Raw genomic sequence first — 19,895 nt, 5'->3', positions numbered from 1 at the left:
TGGTACATCTTGAGTGTTCTGGGAAGGGCAGATCTAAAAAGACAGAATCCTTTCTGAGCATTGCTTGGTGGTTAAGAGCATGGGCTATGGAGTAGGGTTCAGATCCTGGCCCTTCTACTTTCTAAGTATGAGACCCTAATCTAGGCATTTAACCTTTCTAGACTCACTGTTCTCATCTGTAAAATGGGAATAGTACCTACCTGCTAAGTTGGGTGTGAAGAATAAGTCATTCCGTGTAAAAGTACTCAGAACAAGTCAAGTACTTTTAGGTATCCAATAAACAGTAGCCATAAATTGTTGTTATATTATCTTTTGAGTTTCACGATAGCCCTGTGAGGTATTATCCTCATTTCACAGAAGATGAGACTGAGGGCAAAAAAGGTGAAGGGGAGGCGATAGACCACATGGATGGAAAGTGACATGGGCTGGGCTTGCCCTGAGGTCACAGGGCAAGCCTGCATTTGCTTGTTTCACTAAGCATTTGTGACCTTTGAATCATGTTCCATAGTGTTTCTGGTTACTCTTGGGAATTAAAGAAGCCCCTCTGGTTAGTCCTAGTAACAAGAACAGTTTTAGCTCTTGGCTCACGGCCACTTTCTCCAGCATTAGAGAAATGTTGCTGTTTCACAGAGCCCCTTTCAGTGTCTGGATGAAATTATTTTACCCCCATCACGGAGATTCACATACCTTCCTTCTCCAAACATGCCCTGACCTCTCTGGGCAGATGGTACCAAATATTTGCTGTACAATTACATGGCTATAATTGAATTTAGCCACGGCAAGGGAGACCGATTAGCAACAAATCTACAGTCCTGAGAGGAAGGAGATGGTTTCAGGGCTGCACACTGTAATCCTGCTGGGGTGGGAATGTGGCTTCAAATTGTTCTGGCTCAGGTTCACCTTCTCTGCAGGGGGAAGAGACACTCGTTTGCCCAGTGAGTAGGCTGTGGAGTCGAGCTGACAGAACTGGAAGTACTGTTTACAAGGCTTAGACCGTCACTTTTTGGTTCGGGGTATGGTGTTTTATGATGTGCCCAGATACCCTCTTCCAACTGCTGCAGAAAGTCTACAGTGAAAGGCGAGATGGAAGATTGTGTGTTCTTCTCTTGGGCTAATTAGACAGGGATGCTGTTTATCAGAACTGATATGTGAGAGGAGCACACACAGAGGAGATGTTTCCAGAAACATCAGTTCCTGGGTGAAGAAACTGTGAAGGCAAATATTTCAGAATGTCCTTGAGTATTTACAAAGCGCTCATATTGCAGTGCCAGTGGTATCGAGACTTTTCCCAGGGACCCGCCACGAAGTGGGGAGAAGGCACCTGGATGGTCCCAGGCCCGACCCTCGTGAGCCCTGGGGCCTCGTGGAGGTGGAGTCACCTCTCTGAGCCTCAGTTTTCCCTTCTGTAAGGTGAATAACTTGGACTCTATATAGATCCTTCCAGCTCTAAGACTTTATTAGTCTGTGAGTTCCTGGACCAAAAGTTAGAAAGTGACTGTGTTCCCTCATAAAGTGGCAAAGATTTGAGTCCTGGACTCAGCAGGACCTAGACCTGAGGAGAAGGGGATGACAGAGGATGAGATGGTTGGATGGCATCACTGACTCAATGGACATGAGTTTGAGTAAGCTCCAGGAGTTGGTGATGGACAGGGAAGCCTGGAGTGCTGGAGTCCATGGGGTCTCAAAGAGTCGGACACGACTGAGCCACTGAACTGACTGAACTGAGACCTGCTCTAGCACTTTTTGACTCTGATTTGAGTCCATCTCCTTGAACTGCCGGTTCTGACTCAGTCCCTTCCACCTGAAGCCTTGCTCCATCACCGGGAATTCCGCTTAATTCTACAAACGTTGACTCAAGGCTTAAACTGTATCCCCACTGCATGGCTGCAGAGATGACCAGTTTCCCACATTGGGTAATCCACAGTAAGACATGAGGTCAAGACTTACCAAAACTTCCTTTCTCCAGAAATCTCTCTAGGTCCTACACTCATGGTTTCACAGAGTGTGGTCCTTGGACCAGTGACATCGACTTCACACAGGAACCTGCTGGAAATGCATATTTTCAGGTGCCAGCCTATACCTACAGAATCAGAAACTCTGGAAGTGAGGCTCACAGACCTTAGTTTTTAACAAGTCCTTCAGGGAATTGGGAGACACCTCGAGTCTGAGGCCCACTGAACCGGCCCTTTCCGGGACAGGCTGCAGAAGCTATGTCTCTGAGCTCTCAAGGGACCGGAGGAGACGTCCAGGAGAAAGTTGGTCACTCGGGCTGCCAGAACTTGCTGTTTTCAACTCTCAGTCACAGCTCCTTGGAGGGTCCCTCCAACACCGTTTCGAACCTCTGATGTGATTTTGTGAATGCCAGGCGTTGTGAAAAACTCCTCATTTGTTTTGATGGGAAGGAGTCCAGCGGAGCACATCATTCCTTGGGCAACTTCCAGAATCCCCTTTAAACTGATTGTGTTGCTTGCTGGGATGCACAGGGACCAAGACCCACAGGAAGAATCCCAGTCCCAAGGGGACCCCTGCTTCCAGAGGAAGAGCGTTCTTAGGGAGCCAGTGTGCCGTCTCCATGCCACCCTCCCTTCCAAGGAGTCTTTCATTAATATCCTCCCGCGTGGCCGGGTCCAGGCTGGTTCCAGTCCTTCTGAGCAGGTGGAGATCACTGGGTCCTGTTCTCCCTGTAGTCAGTTCAGACTGAAGCTGGTAGAGCAGGGGGTGGGTGTCCAGCCTCAGTGCCCGGAGGTTTGTCACGTGTTGCCTGGACCCAGGGCCACATGCTAGACCACAGACACTTCTCACGGAAATTAGAGAATGGCACCCCCTCCAGGGGCCTCCCAAGTGGACGCAGCCCCTGGGGCTCAGGACTGGACTGGATTTCAGGCCCTTGCGCTTCCTTGGGCAGGTACACAGCTGTCCATGGCCACCCTGCCCCTCCCCAGCCGGAGCCTGGCACAGGGAGGACTGAGGAAGGAGGGGGGGGGTGGTGTGGGTAGAGCAGAGCCTGCCTGTGAAGCTCCCACATATTGAGGGGGGGGTCCCACCTGCTGAGCCCAAGACTCAGTTCTTTACCCGCAGCTAATCCTCAGAGCCTCAGTGAGGTGTTGTCCTCCACAGAGTTTTTCTGTTCCTAAATTGTAAGAGATTTTCAAACTCTCAACACCTTCATGCTCTCATCTATCCAACAGATATGGTTCCCTTGCTCTTCAGAGCTTGTTCTGGAAACCACAGGAGACCATAGTGATGAAAGCTGTCTGGAGTCAAGATGTTAAAATGTCAGGGTCGATACTGATCTTATCCCTGGGTCCTCAAAGGCAGTTTCTGGAGGCTCTGGTTTGAGAAACTCACCTTAAATTCACCCAGGCCCCAGTGGTATGTGTGAATGCCCCCGAAGGTCGGCTTTCTGCCGTGATGCTGGTCTGAGGGGTGGGGGGTGTGTGCTTCTGCCCCTAAAATTGTTAGGCGTGTGAGGCTGCAATGCACGAGGTGTGTCTGTGCAGGCGCTCAGGGGAGAGGCAGGGCCTGGCAGGCTGGCCTGGACAGGGTGACCTCACTGGCCTTTCCCACTTGTCATTTCAATGACTGGGCTCACTGCTTCATTTTTGGCTTTCTCCCTCTTTCTTGCAGCTGCGCTGATTGGGATTTAGGGCAGGCATTTGAGATCCCTCTTCTAATCCCTGTCAAATTGGGATTTACCAGCGGGAAGTCTGGGAAAGGGAGGGAGGAAGGGGAGAGAGGCTGGAGGCCGTGGCTTAGAACATCGGAGAAATTCCAGGAGGAACGCCCAGCCTCCACCTCCACCCTCTGGGGCAGGAGGCCTCTCATCTCATTCTCTTTCCAGAATGCCTTCTTGCTTCAGCACTGGAGGAGTAAGCATGGCAATTGTGCTGGTAACGGAGAGACTCCAACACTTGCCTTTTTTCCAGCTTAACTGTGCCCTTTGCTGAATGTTTCTTGGCTTGTACCATCTCCATTTCCACTGCTGCCCCCGCCTGCCAGCCTCCTACCCCTGGTTCAGATTGTTTCCTTCTCAACCGGATTAGTGCAGCAATGGTCTGGATTGTCCACACTGCACACCCCTACCCGACTCAACTGACCTTTTTCTTTTTTTAAAAAAAAACTGAGGTATAATTGATGTACAATATAAGTTACAGGTGTGAACATCGTGATTCGCAGGTTTTAAAGGTTAACCTCCATTTATAGTCATTATAAAGTATTGGGGAATTGCCTGGCAGTCTAGCAGTTGGAACTCTGCTTTCACTGCCTAGAGCACAGGTTTAATCCCTGGTCAGGGAACTAGGATTCTGAAAGTTTCGTTGCAAGGCAGAAATAAATAAAATAAAACATTGACTATATTCCCTCCGTTGTACGATATATCCTTGTAGCTTATTTTATGCATAGAAGTTTGTACTTCTTAATCCCTAACTGGTGTATTGCCCCACCCCTTCCCTGTCCCCACTGGTAACTGCTAGTTTGTTCTCTATAGAGAACTGTTTCTTGTTTTATTCACTAGTTTTATTTTTTAGGTTTCACATATAAATGATAGCAGTTTGTCTTTCTCCGTCTGACTTATTTCACTTAGCATAATACCCTCGAGGTTCATTCATGTTGTCACAAATGGCAATATTTCATTCTTTTTTTATGACTAATATTTCATTGATTATATATAGCATGTCTTCTTTATCCATTCATCTGTTCATGGACACTTGGGTTGCTTCCTTATCTTGGCAGTTAGAAATAATGCTGCTATGAACATTGGGGTGCCTCTTTTTGAATTAGTGTTTTTGGTTTTTTCTTCAGATAAATATGTGGGAGCAGAATTGCTGGGTCATATGGTAGTTCTCTTCCTAGTTTTGTGAGGAACCTCCATAGTGCTTTCCACAGAGCCTGCACCAGTTTACATTCCCACCAACCATGTATGAGGGTTGCTTTGTCCATATCCTCTCCACAAACTTCTGGCCCATTCAATTGACCTTTTATTACATAACTTCCCTGCAGGAGAGATAAGTTACATAATATAATGCTAATCATATTATGCCCATCAGCTGTGGTATCAGTACAAATTTCAATCTGAATTTATTATTATTTTTTTTTCAATCTGAATTTAAAGTCTTTTTGTAACTGACTTCAAGCTACCCCTCCAACTTCATTCCTATCCATAACTCTTAGCAGTGCCTTCAACACTCACTCTACTGTCTGCTGTATTCATGCCATCTTGGGCTTTTGTTCATGGCCTCCTCTGCACGTGTTCCTTCCCACAGTCCAGACACTATACATCTGTAAAGCCAGCTTGTGTCCCATCTCCTTGACCCCAGCCCACTAATATCCCTGTTCTCTGAACACCTAGCATCTGCACCACACACTGTCATACTAGTTATTCTTTCCTTTTTCCATTAGTTAAGTCTCCCCAGGTAGACTGTAAACTCCTTGACTTTGGTCCCTGCCCTAAGCATCTTCTATACTTCCTGCAGTATCCCGCCAAGCTAATGTGCTGTGCAGTAAATAACAAAGTAATTTTGATGCTGCTCAAATGTTTGCCCACCTAAAAACTACATTGATAACTTTCTAGAAGCTGAAGTTCACTTCTTTTGTAAAAAGAAATAGTATCTTGTTTGCTGCCAATATTCATGATCACCCGGTCAAACACATATGCATCCTTACAACCTTCCTGAGTGAAGAAAATGATGAAGATTTGAAAGGTGACCCCTGGCCCTAGGATTTCCAACCTGCATTGGGTCCTTAACAATCTTATTTTACTTATTTTTAATTGAAGTATATTTGACTTGTGATATGTTAATTTCAGGTATATAGCTCAGCAATTCAGTTATGCAGATATATATAACTTCTCCAGATTCTCTTTCCTTATATTACAAAATATTGAAAATAGTTCCCTGTGGTATACAGGAGGTCTTTGTTGACTATCTGTTGATAATTTATTGTTGTTGTTGTTCAGTCACTCGGTCGTGTCCAGCTCTTTGCAGGCCACGTGGACTGCAGCACGCCAGGCTTCCCTGTCCTTCACCATCTCCCAGAGCTTGCTCAAACTCATGTCCATTGGGTCAGTGATGCCATCCAACCATCTTATCCTTTGTCATTGCCTTCTTCTCCTGCCTTCAATCTTCCCAGCATCAGGGTCTTTTCTAATGAGTTGGCTCTTTGCATCAGGTGGCCAAAGTACTGGAGCTTCAACTTCAGCATCAGTCCTTCCAATGAATATTCAGGACTGATTTCCTTTAGGATGGACCGGTTTGATCTTCCTTGATAACTTATATATAGTCGGATATTTATGCTCAATGCTCTTATGATATGTTTGCCCTCCCCCCTTTTCCCCAGGGAGCGCCTGTGAGAACAAGCGAGCGGACGTGGTCTTTATCATCGACAGCTCACGCAGCGTCAACACCCACGACTACGCAAAGGTCAAGGAGTTCATTGTGGACATCTTGCAGTTCTTGGACATTGGCCCTGACGTCACCCGTGTGGGTCTGCTCCAGTATGGCAGCACGGTCAAGAACGAGTTCTCCCTCAAGACCTTCAAGAGGAAGTCCGAGGTGGAGCGTGCCGTCAAGAGGATGCGGCATCTGTCCACGGGCACCATGACGGGGCTGGCCATCCAGTACGCCCTGAACATCGCCTTCTCGGAAGCAGAGGGGGCCCGGCCCCTGAGGGAGAATGTGCCTCGGGTCATAATGATCGTGACTGATGGGAGGCCCCAGGACTCGGTGGCCGAGGTGGCCGCAAAAGCCCGGGACACAGGCATCCTGATCTTTGCCATCGGTGTGGGCCAGGTGGACTTCAACACGCTGAAGGCCATTGGGAGCGAGCCCCACGAGGACCACGTCTTCCTGGTGGCCAACTTCAGCCAGATTGAGACGCTGACCTCAGTGTTCCAGAAGAAGTTGTGCAGTAAGTCCTGCTCCTCTGTGGCTCTTCTCGGGGCATCGTTGGGATGAGGTCATTCACCTTCCCGGGTTCATTCTGTGCTACCTGGTCCCAAGTACTGTGCTGGCAAGGGGTCTTTAGCAAAGGTCGAGATAAGACACAGTGTTCTCTTGGGGCTCACACTCTGGCCAAGGACGCTCATTAAGGATGCAATTTACAAATAAGTAATTAACTGTAGTTGTAAGTGTAAATGGGGGAAGAATTCAGGGCAGGACCTGACCTAGGCCAGGGGCTCAGGGAGATTTCCCTGGGGAAAGGACATTTATACTCAAGCTGCTTAATGAGTCAGAGTAGGGAGGGGACGTTTTCCTCCAGCACCTTGGATTGGCCTGGCATTACCTAGGTTGGAATTCATGAGTTGGAGTAAGCATGAAAATGGGAAAAATTTAACTTCTCCTTGGACGGCGTGGAATACCAGGCATTTTTGCTCTACAGTGGTGCTAGCTCTGGATGTTTTCTCAACCCAGAGAGAAGCCTAGTAGTGTATGGGGGTGGGGGGCAAGACGTGCCCCTGGTGCCCCCTCACTTGATAGGATGCAGGTGCCTCCCAACTTCTGCAAGGTCATGGCTCCCCAAGTCCTTGAGCTGCCTTATTCTGCATTAGAGGTCTTCTCCCCCTTCTTGCTTTCCAACCCTACTCTCCCTTTCTTGCCAGACTCCTCCCAGGAGCCATCCAAGCCGAGCTCCTGTTTCAGCTCTCCCAGAAGGTCAGCTTGTCCTCTTCTCGGTCTCCAGCTTCTGCCACTGTCTTCTCGTCCTTTCTTCCTCCAGAAGGGCAGGGGCCCGGGGTGGCAATGCAGGCTCTACACTGGTCCCTGGAAATGGGACAAGCCTCCTGACCTGGTAAAACAGTGTTCAGTCCTGCCTGGCCACCCCCAGTGGCCTCTGTCCCCTCCAACTGCCTTGCTTCTTTGATGGGAAAACAAAAGCAAGTCTATTCTGAGATGACTAGTATTTCCCTGGAGTCTGAGTGGAGATTGACCTTATTGGCCAGACTCATCTCTGACTCCCCAGGAGCGGGAACCTTTGGACTACTTCTCAGAATGTGAAAAAGTCCCTCTATCACCTCTCCCCTGCCCCACCCCATCAAAGCCTCAGGAAGGAAGAACAGTGTGCTTTTGATGTGTCTTTAAAGTTCTCTACTGAAAACTGACTTCAAAAAGCAGAGAGCCCATTGATTTTTTACTCCAAAATCAAAAGGTTTACTTGAAAAATCAATGCCATGAAGGAAAAAGAACCTTTCGCTCTGCAATGTCACTTGGAAAATATTCAGAAGTGCCATTTCCCTGGCGCCGCAGAGGGTCTGGGCCGCTACGGCGTGCCGTGGCCTGAGTCACCTGGAAAACTTCACCCAATAGAATGCACTGCAAACATTTTTAAGGTTTATGACTTTAAATGACTTCTGCAGAATTTATGCTCCCCCTTTCCTGGAAATATTAAAAAAAGAAAGAAAGAAATTGGTCCTGTAACAGCTTTGACAGGTTTATTCATTTGTCTTGGATAAATGTTAATGGAGGAGCTCTTCTCTAAGCGCCCTGAATTGAGCCGCGAAGGGAAAGGTAATATGACGAGGGTGAGGTTGTGAACTTGCTCGTAGAAGAGCCTTCTCTCTGCTTTTTGACCAGGCAGCAAAACTAAAAGACAGTTTGGCTATCCACCTCTTTTCTGTAAGAGCTCTAAGAGAACATCAGTATTATGCCATTCATTCATTCACCAGGGCCCAGCAACTGAATCCCTCTTCCCACCCTGCAGAAGGCCAGCTCCTGAATCTCCGCATCGCAGGGCTCCACTGAGCAGACCTGTCAACTGTCTTGAAAGGTTAAGGGGGCCCCTGGGCCTCTTTGTCAACTGTGCAGTAAAGATCGCAATAACTAACATTTACAAAGCTCTTTCTCTTGTGTTTTCACACTTGATCCTCACAAGAATCTGGGGAGGTGGCACGGTACTATCCCTCTCTTTTATAGGACTGTAAACTTGTTAAATGGATTCCCCAAGAACAAGCAGCCAAGAGATGGGGGGCGGTGGGCGTTCTGCTTCCAAACCTCTTGCTTGTTTCACCTCTCTTTGCATTGGGAGGTAGACATTCCTCTTTTAAGGTAAATGGTTTTCTGTGAGCAGCATCTGCACAGTCCAGCCATGCTAGGTCCACCAGCTCTGAGGTTGACATTCACCTTGGAGTTGGATGGGAAGCCTTTGTGGGGAGGGGGCTGTCTCAATGACCCCCCCTGCCAACTGTGCAGATGCTGAGCACATCTGTAAAATGGGGATTTTACCTGCAGAGCATAGATGCATGAACAGATGGCATTATAAGCTGTAGAGTCCTGTTCCATGTGCACCGTGGTGTGTGTGATTACAGTCAAACACACAGAGGACCAGCAGGGTAGGCAGATGGCCTTGGCTTTGACCTGCCCTCCAGTCCTCAGACAACAGTGATGAGTGTCTTCTGTTTCAGATGGCAGTTCTCTGGGGTTTTGGAAATCTTGTTTGTTCCTTAAACATTTACTGAACTACACTCTGATAGTATAATTACAGCTAATTTTGTCCTAGGCTAGGTACTTTCCATATGTTATTTGACTGAATACTTATAACAGCCCTGTGAAGCAGGTACTACTATTACCCCATTTTACAGAAGTAGAAACTGAGGCTTAGAAAGGATAAGCAGTTTCAAGTGGCAGAGTTGGAGTCTCTCTGGTTCCAGAGCACTTACCCTCCACCTGCCAGGCCCGAGGGTTTCAGGATGGTGGGAAAATGCTCTTATCGCAGATAAACAGGACATTTGCTGTATGAAGTGTACACTTCAGAGACCCTGGGAAGTCACCTGGCACTGGGGGACCTCTGAGCACAGAATGTCTGGTTCTGCCTAGGGAGTCCAAGAGAACTTTAAAGAGGAGATCATAATGACGATAGCTTTTATTCTCACAACAAACCTGTGAAGTGGATGCTCCCATAGTTCTCATTTTACAGCAGAAACAGAGACCCAGAGACATTCAGTAACTTGACCAAGGTCACACAGCATTCAATGGTAGAGCTGAGGTGTGAACGCAGGCATCCTGGCTCAGAACCTACATCTTAACCACAATGTGCTACATGGATGTGAAAGGTGAATGGCAGTTTATTGGATAGAATGTGTAGGAAGGGTGATTGCAAGGAAAAGAATGATATTTTTAATGGTTTTTTTCTCTTTCATTTAAAAACAAAAACAACAACAACAAAAAAAAAACGAGTCCAGAGTCTCTGTTAATTTCATGACGTCTAAGGAGACACATACTGTTCATACTGTTCATGGGGTTCTCAAGGCAAGAATACTGAAGTGGTTTGCCATTCCCTTCTCCAGTGGACCATGTTCTGTCAGACCTCTCCACCATGACCCGCCCATCTTGGGTTGCCCCACGGGCATGGCTTAGTTTCATTGAGTTAGACAAGGCTGTGGTCCTAGTGTGATTAGATTGACTAGTTTTCTGTGAGTATGGTTTCAGTGTGTTTGCCCTCTGATGCTCTCTTGCAACACCTACCGTCTTACTTGGGTTTCTCTTACCTTGGGCGTGGGGTATCTCTTCACGGCTGCTCCAGCAAAGCGCAGCCATTGCTCCTTACCTTGGACGAGGGGTATCTCCTCACCGCCGCCCTTCCTGACCTTCAACGTGGGAGGGCCTCCTCTAGGCCCTCCTGCGCCTTCGCAGCCACAGCTCCTTGGACGTGGGGTATCTCCTCCCGGCCGCTGCCCTTGGCCTCGGACACAGGGTAACTCCTCTCGTTGCCGCCCCTGACCTCGGATGCTGGGTATCTCCTCTCGGCAGCCCCCACTGACCTCAGACGCGGGGTAGCTCTTCTCGGCTGTTCCTGCGCCGTCGCAGTCTGGTACTCTCTGCCGCTGCCCCTGACCTCCGACGTGGGGTAATTCCTCTTGGCTGCCGCCCTTCGGGCATGGGGTCCTCCCGGCTTCTGCCCCTGACCTCGGACGTGGGGTGGCTCCTCTCAGCTGCGCTTTAGCGCGCCCGTCGCAGCCGCCACAGGACTGGAAAAGGTCAGTTTTCATTCCAATCCCAAAGAAAGGCAATGCCAAAGAATGCTCAAACTACCACACAATTGCACTCATCTCACACGCTAGTAAAGTAATGCTCAAAATTCTCCAAGCCAGGCTTCAGCAATATCTGAACTGTGAACTTCCTGATGTTCAAGCTGGTTGTAGAAAAGGCAGAGGAACCAGAGATCAAATTGCCAACATCCGCTGGATCATGGAAAAAGCAAGAGAGTTCCAGAAAAGCATCTGTTTCTGCTTTATTGACTTACCAAAGCCTTTGACTGTGTGGATCACAATAAACTGTGGAAAATTCTGAAAGAGATGGGAATACCAGACCACCTGACCTGCCTCTTGAGAAATTTGTATGCAGGTCAGGAAGTAACAGAACTGGACATGGAACAACAGACTGGTTCCAAATAGGAAAAGGAGTACGTCAAGGCTGTATATTGTCACCCTGTTTATTTAACTTATATGCAGAGTACATCATGAGAAACTCTGGGCTGGAAGAAGCACAAGCTGGAATCAAGATTGCCGGGAGAAATATCAATCACCTCAGATATGCAGATGACACCACCCTTATGGCAGAAAGTGAAGAGGAACTCAAAAGCCTCTTGATGAAAGTGAAAGTGGAGAGTGAAAAAGTTGGCTTAAAGCTCAACATTCAGAAAACAAAGATCATGGCATCCGGTCCCACCACTTCATGGGAAATAGATGGGGAAACAGTGGAAACAGTGTCAGACTTGATTTTTCTGGGCTCCAAAATCACTACAGATGGTGACTGCAGCCATGAAATTAAAAGACGCTTACTCCTTGGAAGGAAAGTTATGACCAACCTAGATAGCATATTCAAAAGCAGAGACATTACTTTGCCAACAAAGGTTCGTCTAGTCAAGGCTATGGTTTTTCCTGTGGTCATGTATAGACGTGAGAGTTGGACTGTGAAGAAGGCTGAGCACCAAAAAATTGATGCTTTTGAACTGTGGTGTTGGAGAAGACTCTTGAGAGTCCCTTGGACTGCAAGGAGATCCAACCAGTCCATTCTGAAGGAGATCAGCCCTGGGATTTCTTTGGAAGGACTGATGCTAAAGCTGAAACTCCAGTACTTTGGCCACCTCATGGGAAGAGTTGACTCATTGGAAAAGACTCTAATGTTGGGAGGGATTGAGGGCAAGAGGAGAAGGGGACGACAGAGGATGAGATGGCTGGATGTCATCACTGCCTCGATGGACGTGAGTCTCAGTGAACTCTGGGAGTTGGTGATGGACAGGGAGGCCTGGCGTGCTGCAATTCATGGGGTCGCAAAGAGTCGGACAAGACTGAGCGACTGATCTGATCTGAAGGAGACACAACCCACAACTTGAGAAGTGCTAAACGACAGGCTCGGCAGGGACACAGAGGTCAAAATAGACGTGGAGAAGAGACTTCAGAGGGAAGATGGGCTAAGGCTGGTGTGCTTTGGGCGGAAGTGAAAATCGCGGCTGGATCTGTGGATTGGGAGAGACAAGGTGTCTCCAGGTATGATGAAAGCAGACACTTTTATTGTACAATTCGAAGGTCTGACCTTGACTGGGAGTCCTGGCTCTGGTGCTCACTGGTGTGGACATGAACTTGGGCACAGCGGTGGCTTTGTACGCACTGGCAGTGAATCCCTATACCAGCCACAGCTGAGGGCAGGGGCAGCGGGGGCCTCCTGAGGTTGCATTCTCAGACTGCCAAGAGAAACTTAGAGGCCTGGTGCCCTGTGAATGAGGCCCTGTCTGCAAAGTGACCAAAACCTACCCGTGCTGAGGCCCAACGTTTTTGCCACCCAGTGAGAGAGGACACTGAATTTAGAGGCTGAAAAATGCATGTCTATCCTGAGCCTTCTGACAAATTGTAACCTGGGTAGGGCTGTCTGTTTTCTTTTCGTTTTTGCTTTTGGCTGCACCAAGCCACTCGCAAGATCTTAGTTCCCCAACCCAGGATTGCAGCCAAGCCCTCAGCAGTGATAGCACAGAGTCCCAACCCCTGGGCCACCAGGGAATTCCCAGGGCTGTTTTTAATTAACCTCTTGGCCTCAGCTTTATCAGCTTAGCCAGGTATTTAAAGCCTGGAGGTTGGTCATTCCTACCCTAAGAGCCCCACCTTACCCAGGCACGGTTGAAGGCCCTAATAGTGTTCCTGGGCTTCTCTGGTGGCACATTGGTAAAGAATCTGCCTGCCAGTGCGGGAGATGCCAGATTCAGTTTTGATCCCTGGGGCGGCAAGATCCCTCGGAGTAGGAAATGGCAACTCACTCCAGTAGTCTTGCCTGCAAAATTCCATGGACAGAGGAGCCTGGTGGGCTACAGTCCATGGGATCACAAAGAGTCAGACACAACTGAGTACTCAGTCACTCGACAGTGTTCCTAAGACACATCTCTCATCAACCCACCTGGATAAAGCTCACACTTACTGCAGCCCTTCAAAGCTCTCCTTCAGTGGGAGGCCAGATCGACTTCTACATACCTTGACTTTCCATACCCAGTAATAGTTCAAGACCCCCAGTCAGCCCACCCCTGCTTTGATCATTCCTTTGGTCAATCACACATCCATTAATAAACATTTATGAATGTTCAGACTTACTAGTTAAAAAAAATCCAAAATCCAATCCTGCCAATGACTTAGTCTGCTTATTAGTGATTCTTTCTGCTGAACTCAAAGCCTTGTTCCAGCTTCAACCTACAAGGCCTTCGAGGTGTAAGACCCCCGTAGGCCACTGTAGGAGGCAGGACAATCCCCCTCTCTCCGGTCACGTCACAAAGGCTCGTCCCCTGGGAGAGGAAGGCACTAGGGTCAGATGCTCTTAGGATCATTCATTCCTACCTATATTCACATACCTATAGAATTTCAGAGATGGAGAATTTTTATACGACCTTAGTAAAAACATTTGGGATTCTTTTGGTTGAAAGTAATAGATATTCAGCTTGGGCTAGCTTTAGAAGAGAGGAGATTGCATTATATTACTCACTGGAAACAAGAAGGGTAGTGATGACAGTCCAGCTTTGCTTCCATCGCCACTCTCTGCTTCCCCTTGGATTTATCTGGTTCCCTGGGCAGACAGCATGTACCCTGTCAGCCCTCAGATATGCTTGCCCTTGGTATAAGCCCCCGTTTCCTCAATTCTTGTGCCTAAATGCCAAGAAAAGACTCCAATTCTCAAACCCTGTACACTCAACAGTGGCCAGGAGTGGGACTGCCTCACACCAACACATAGCTGCCCCTGTCATCACACATTTAGAATGAGAAGGAAGGACAGCTTCTAAAAAACACAAATGTCCGTACTGAAGGCCCCTAGACACCAGACATGCCTTTATTCTACAGGTGAAGAAATAAGTCAGAGAGAGCTCCCCAACTTACCTGAACGTCCCTCACTTGTTCTAGGCAGAGGGAAACTGGAGCAGAGGTCTTCTGGCTTCTAATCCAGTGCTCTTTCCATTACACCGAATTCCTGGTTCCAATTTCTTTTATAGTACATAGCCAAAACAAGCCTGAGTAACAAGCTGTCACTCCAAACCTTATGCAGTAGTTCTTTTAATTTCCCTATTCGACAAGTGAAGAAAGTAGAGCTCAGGGAAATTAAGGAATTCATGCAAGGTCCTGGTGAAGCTTGGCTTTCGTCTGTTCGCAGAAGTCATCCGCTATGCTGTCTGTAGCTGAGAGGTTATTTTCTCTGCCTCGTGTGTCCCATCTAAATAATCCTGTCAGGGTCTCCGTGAGAAGTCAGGCAGCAGGCTCATCACCTGGGCCTTGCACCAGTGGACAGCGGCTGTGTTGCTGGTTGCCTAGACTTCAGATTTCCTTCATTACAGAGGAGAATCATGACACGCTGAGAGTTGCACAAGAACCACCTCTGTGTCCGTGGGTAATTTGACGCCAGCAGCCTGGAAAAGAAGAAAGCTTTCCAGGGTGCAAAGTAAATGCAAATTAAAAACAGGATAATGATTTTTCCCTGTCAAAACTTCATGTTTGATAATCCTGAGAGCTAAAGTTTGGAGGAAGTGGGAATCATTACTGTCATGCATTGATGGTATGGGCTACCTTACAAGGCAATTAGGTGATATCTGTTTAAAGCAGGACCCAGTTCTAGAGAAACAGTTGCACATGTGCTCAAGGTGATGTGTTTGAGAATGCTTATCACACCATTGGGAAAGTGAAAATGTGGACTGGTTGGGGAAATGGCTAAATAAAATGAGGCATAGTCATATGACCAATGGATAAAGCAATTAAAAGGAATAAACCAGACCTAATGTACTTGATCACCTGCTTCCCAGGTGGCACTAGAGGTAAAGAACCTGCCTGCCAGTGCAGGAGACGCAGGTTCGATCTCTGGGTCGGGAAGATCCCCTGGAGAAGGAAACGGCACCCCACGCCAGTATTCCTGCCTGGGAAATCCCATGGACAGAGGAGCCTGGAGGGCTACAGTCCATGGGGTCGCAAAGAGTCGGACGTGACTGAAGGTGACCTACCAGCAATGTACTTGATCAAATCTAGGGTGTACAGTTGATTCTCAGTATTCTTGGTAATGATGTTCTGTAAAGCCTGGTGAATACTGAATTACTAAGTATGAACCGCTGCTCCTAGAGGAAATACAGGATTAGGTTCCTCTGAGCCTCTGGTCCAGCATTGTTGTCGACTGATCAATACATTGTCTTGTTTTATGTATGTTTCTGTTTAAAGACACCATAAGGACTTCCCTTGTGGCTTACCTGGTAAAGAATCTGCCTGCGATGCGGGAGACCTGGGTTCAATCCCTGGGTTGGGAAGATCCCCTGGAGAAGGGAAAGGCTACCCACTCCAGTACTCTGGCCTGGAGAATTCCATGGAGTGTATAGCCCATGGGGTCGCAAAGAGTCGGACACCACTGAGTGACTTTCACTTATTTATATATTGTGGATTCATTAACATTGAACTCACAGCCAACAACACTATCACTCTGCCTGGATGAAGTTTATTAAACACACATTTTCTCTGAAAGGCACCTCACAGCCTTCTCGCACTTTGGAACACCAGACACACTTCACTTCAGCAAACACCAGCACTTCAGCACTATGCTTGGGTCATCCTAAACAGCAAAATCACCAACAGAAAGCACAGAAACACAAAAGGTGTGGCACCTAACAGACCTTGAAAAGGACACTTGTTCCCAGCCTGAGAGCAGAAACAAGAGGGCAGGGCATCGCCTGTGCAGCTACAGGTGGGAGCGAGTGCATCAGGCAACTTACATTTTTCATCGCTCTGCACGTGTCCTTAAATGATGATGAAAACACTGTGAATACTGATTTTAGGGTTACAAATAAATTCTTGCAAGTAGGCAAATTTGCAAATATGGAATCCGTGAATAATTAGGACCAACTGTCTGTGTCTTCACATCTGAACATCTCCAGAAACTGGACGGATCTTAGATTCCATGAAAGAGAGCATATGTCAGTAGAGATAGAATCTGTTATTAATGTTGAGTGAAAAGCCAAGTTGAAGACGAATATATATAGGATGAACCCAAGCATGTGAAATAAAAGTCAGCCACACTTCTCCTTTGCTACATACAGTTAATGCACATCAAACATTCCACTGGGCAGTGTTCTAAGCACTTTACCATCTTAATTTCTTTAACCCTTACAAGGTCCTTATGAAGTTAGTACTATTTTTATTCCCATTTAATACTAAAAAAGTTAAGAAAATTGCTCATGGTCACAAAAACAGATATTTCAGGACTTCTGGGGTGGTCCAAGGCATGAGCATCGGGCTCCCAATGCAGGGGGCCTGGGTTCCATCCTGGTCAGGAAACCAGATCCCACGTGCACAGCTAAGAGTTCACATGCCATGCGAGATCCCATGTGCCACAACTAAGACGCGGCACAGCCAAAATAAAAAAATAGAAAAATCCCCAGATATTTCTTTCACACTGAAGTAAAAATGACTGATTTTAATCTAGAAGCTTTCCTAATGTTATTTATGGGCTTACCAGGTGGCACCAGTGGTAAAGAACCCACTTGCCAATGCAGGAGACAGGAGACACCGATTCAGTCTCTGGGTTGGGGAGATCCCCTGGAGGAGGGCATGGCTCCCCACTCCAGTATTTTTACCTGAAAAATCCCATGGACAGAGGAGCCTGGCGGGCTACAGTCCATAGGGTTGCAAAGAGCCGGACAAGACTGAAGCGACTTAGCATGCTGCTGCTGCTGCTAAGTCGCTTCAGTCGTGTCCGACTCTGTGCGACCCCATAGACGGCAGCCCACCAGGCTCCCTCGTCCCTGGGAGTCTCCAGGCAAGAACACTGGAGTGGGTTGCCATTTCCTTCTCCAATGCATGAAAGTGAAAAGCGAAAGTGAAGTCGCTCAGTCGTGTCTGACTCTTAGCGACCACATGGACTGCAGCCCTCCAGGCTCCTCCGTCCATGGGATTTTCCAGGCAAGAGTACTGGAGTGGGGTGCCATTGCCTTCTCTGTAGCATGCACTTAGTGTTATTTATATCTTAGGGATTAAAACACAGACAATTGTAAACTCAGAACAATCACAATCATTCTAAATTGTATTCTTATGAAATAAAAAAGTTTTACCTTCATTTACTGCCCACCATGTTTCTTACTTTGAAGTAAAGGGACATATACTTAGGATATGCCATTGATTTCATCAGAAGCTGAGTTTTCCAACACAGGGTTAAGGAGACTGTTCTTAGCTTTTGAAAGTCTCTTCTGTTTTAGCTTTATAAAAATAAATTTCTACGCATGGACATCCTTTTTGTTTATGAGAACATTTGCATAACTTGTACTCTGTTTATACTGATGCTTGTTAATTTTAAATATGTTCAGGTTGAATTATATGAAGCCAAGTAATAAATTTAAGGTGTAAAAAACAATAAGAATTTTTGTGAGCTCTGGACAGACTTATGCAAGAATTGATGAATCTGAAAGCTGAGGTACTTCAGAAACTAAATGCGGAAATATTTTAAAATTGAGACATAAAGATTATGGAAACATATGAATGCATTTTTTTACTCCAAAATTTTTATAATACTTTTGCCTATTAAAAATTACATTATTCTTGGGATTGATGAGCCTGAGACTCTGATGATCTTTATTACATCCTCATTTAACTAATAACTTTTCCTCCATGCCCATTTCTGCCTATGAAAAATCCATATACTAGCCAAACCCCCTTCTGGTATCAGTAAACCCTCTGCTCACTAATTGGATATTATTAATTGAACTGTGAAATTTCTGCCTTATGACAGTGACCTATGGTCACTTTTGACCTGTTTTTAGTTGTTGTTGTATTTTTTAGTTGCTAAGTTGTGTCCGACTTTTTTGCAATTCCATAGACTGTAGCCCGCTAGGCTTCTCTGTCCATGGGATTTTCCAGGCAAGAATACTGGAGTGGGTTGCCATTTCCTTCTCTAGGGGATCTTTCCCACTCAGGAATCGAACTTTCGTCTCCTGCGTTGGCAGGCAGATTCTTTACCCCTGAGCCAGTTGGGAAGCCCCTATTTTTAGTTGGATATCAACAATTTCATATGACTCAGCCTAACTTCATTTCCCTTTGACCCTCCATGGCCCTCTATCTATACATTTTTTTTTTTTATTGGAGTATAATTGCTTTACAATGTGGTGCTAGTTTCTGCTGTACAAAGAAGTGAATCAGCCACATACGAAGTGCAAAGTCACTTCTTTGCTCTTTACAACCCCATAGACTGTAGTCTGCCGGGCTCCTCTGACCATGGGATTCTCCAGGCAAGAATACTGAGTGGGTTGCCGTGCCCTCCTCCAGGGGATCTTCCAAACCCAGGGATTGAACCTGCATCTTTTACCTCTCCTGCACTGGCAGGCAGGTGCTTTTCCACTAGTACTGCCTGGGAAGCCCCATATGTATACATATATTCCCTCCCTTTTGGCCCTTTCTCTGAACCCCCTCCCAACTCACCCATCAAGGTCATCACAGAGCACAGAGCTGAGCTTCCTGTGCTTTCTAGCAGGTTCCCACTAGCTATCTATTTTACACATGGTAGTGTATAAATGCCAATCCCAATCTCTTAACTTACTGACGATGGCATTTATGTAGAACTGTCTTGTCCACCAAAGGCTGTAAACCCCCCTTGAGGGCAGGGCCTGCAGCTTGTTTCTCTGGGTCATGCTTGCTCCTTCACTGTGTAGCTTCTGGATGACTGTTTGCCGGAGGATGAAGTTAGAGAAGGCATCATTGTTGCTCTAACGTTCCACCTCTTCCCTTTCAGCGGTCCACATGTGCAGCATCCTGGAACATAACTGCGCCCACTTCTGCATCAACACGCCGGGCTCATATGTCTGCAGGTGCAAGCAAGGCTACATCCTCAACTCGGATGAGAAGACCTGCAGAAGTAAGATTGCTTTGCTGATGTGTCTGTTCTGTCCTCCTCGGCTTTCTTGCGCTCTCTTCTTTTATCTGGGCCCATTTAATTTACCTGTGACCCCCAGCCAACCAAGTCATCATTTCCCTAAAGAACAGAAACAAGGTTGGCTAAGCCAAGTATTTTGTGTTGCCCTACCCCCCACTCTGCCTTCACAGCACTAAGGCCAGAGCCGGGCACACAGTAGGCCATCAGGAAGAGTTTGGAAGATCGCAGGAGGCTCCTTCTCAGAAATAGCTTCCTTTGATTCTTGAGCTACTATCCTTGACTTCCAAGCTGTTCTTTAGGGGGGATCTGCTGAAGAGCCTTCTCATCCGTGGTCTTTATGAACTGTGCCCTTGTCACCGAAAGGGAGTCTGGCTGCTCACCATCCCAAAGGCCAATAAACAGGCCAGGCTGGTGGAAAGGAAAGTTTGCTTTATTTCAAATGCTGGCAAATGTTGGGGGGCAAATGCTGGCAACATCTGTCCAAAGGCCAGCTCCTCCAGGGGCAACCAGTGGGGCAAGAGCTTTTATAGATGGAAGGAGGGGGCT

At 47.1% G+C, this 19,895-nt stretch overlaps 1 protein-coding gene across 2 annotated transcripts in view; it reads left to right on the top strand.

The window, feature by feature from the left end:
- The window catches only part of MATN2 (matrilin 2), a 173,001-nt gene that overhangs the window by 47,703 nt on the left and 105,403 nt on the right, over positions 1 to 19,895 (top strand). For both annotated transcript variants that reach the window (XM_070802859.1, XM_019973906.2), the window contains exons 3-4: positions 6,334 to 6,903; positions 19,209 to 19,331. In XM_070802859.1, the coding sequence (XP_070658960.1) occupies positions 6,334 to 6,903; positions 19,209 to 19,331 (693 nt within the window). The remainder of the gene's footprint in view (positions 1 to 6,333; positions 6,904 to 19,208; positions 19,332 to 19,895) is intronic.

Source organism: Bos indicus, chromosome 14 (assembly GCF_029378745.1).
Source record: "Bos indicus isolate NIAB-ARS_2022 breed Sahiwal x Tharparkar chromosome 14, NIAB-ARS_B.indTharparkar_mat_pri_1.0, whole genome shotgun sequence".
In the NCBI taxonomy this organism is placed as follows: Eukaryota; Metazoa; Chordata; class Mammalia; order Artiodactyla; family Bovidae; genus Bos; species Bos indicus.
This window is presented reverse-complemented; position numbering and strand designations above follow the sequence as displayed.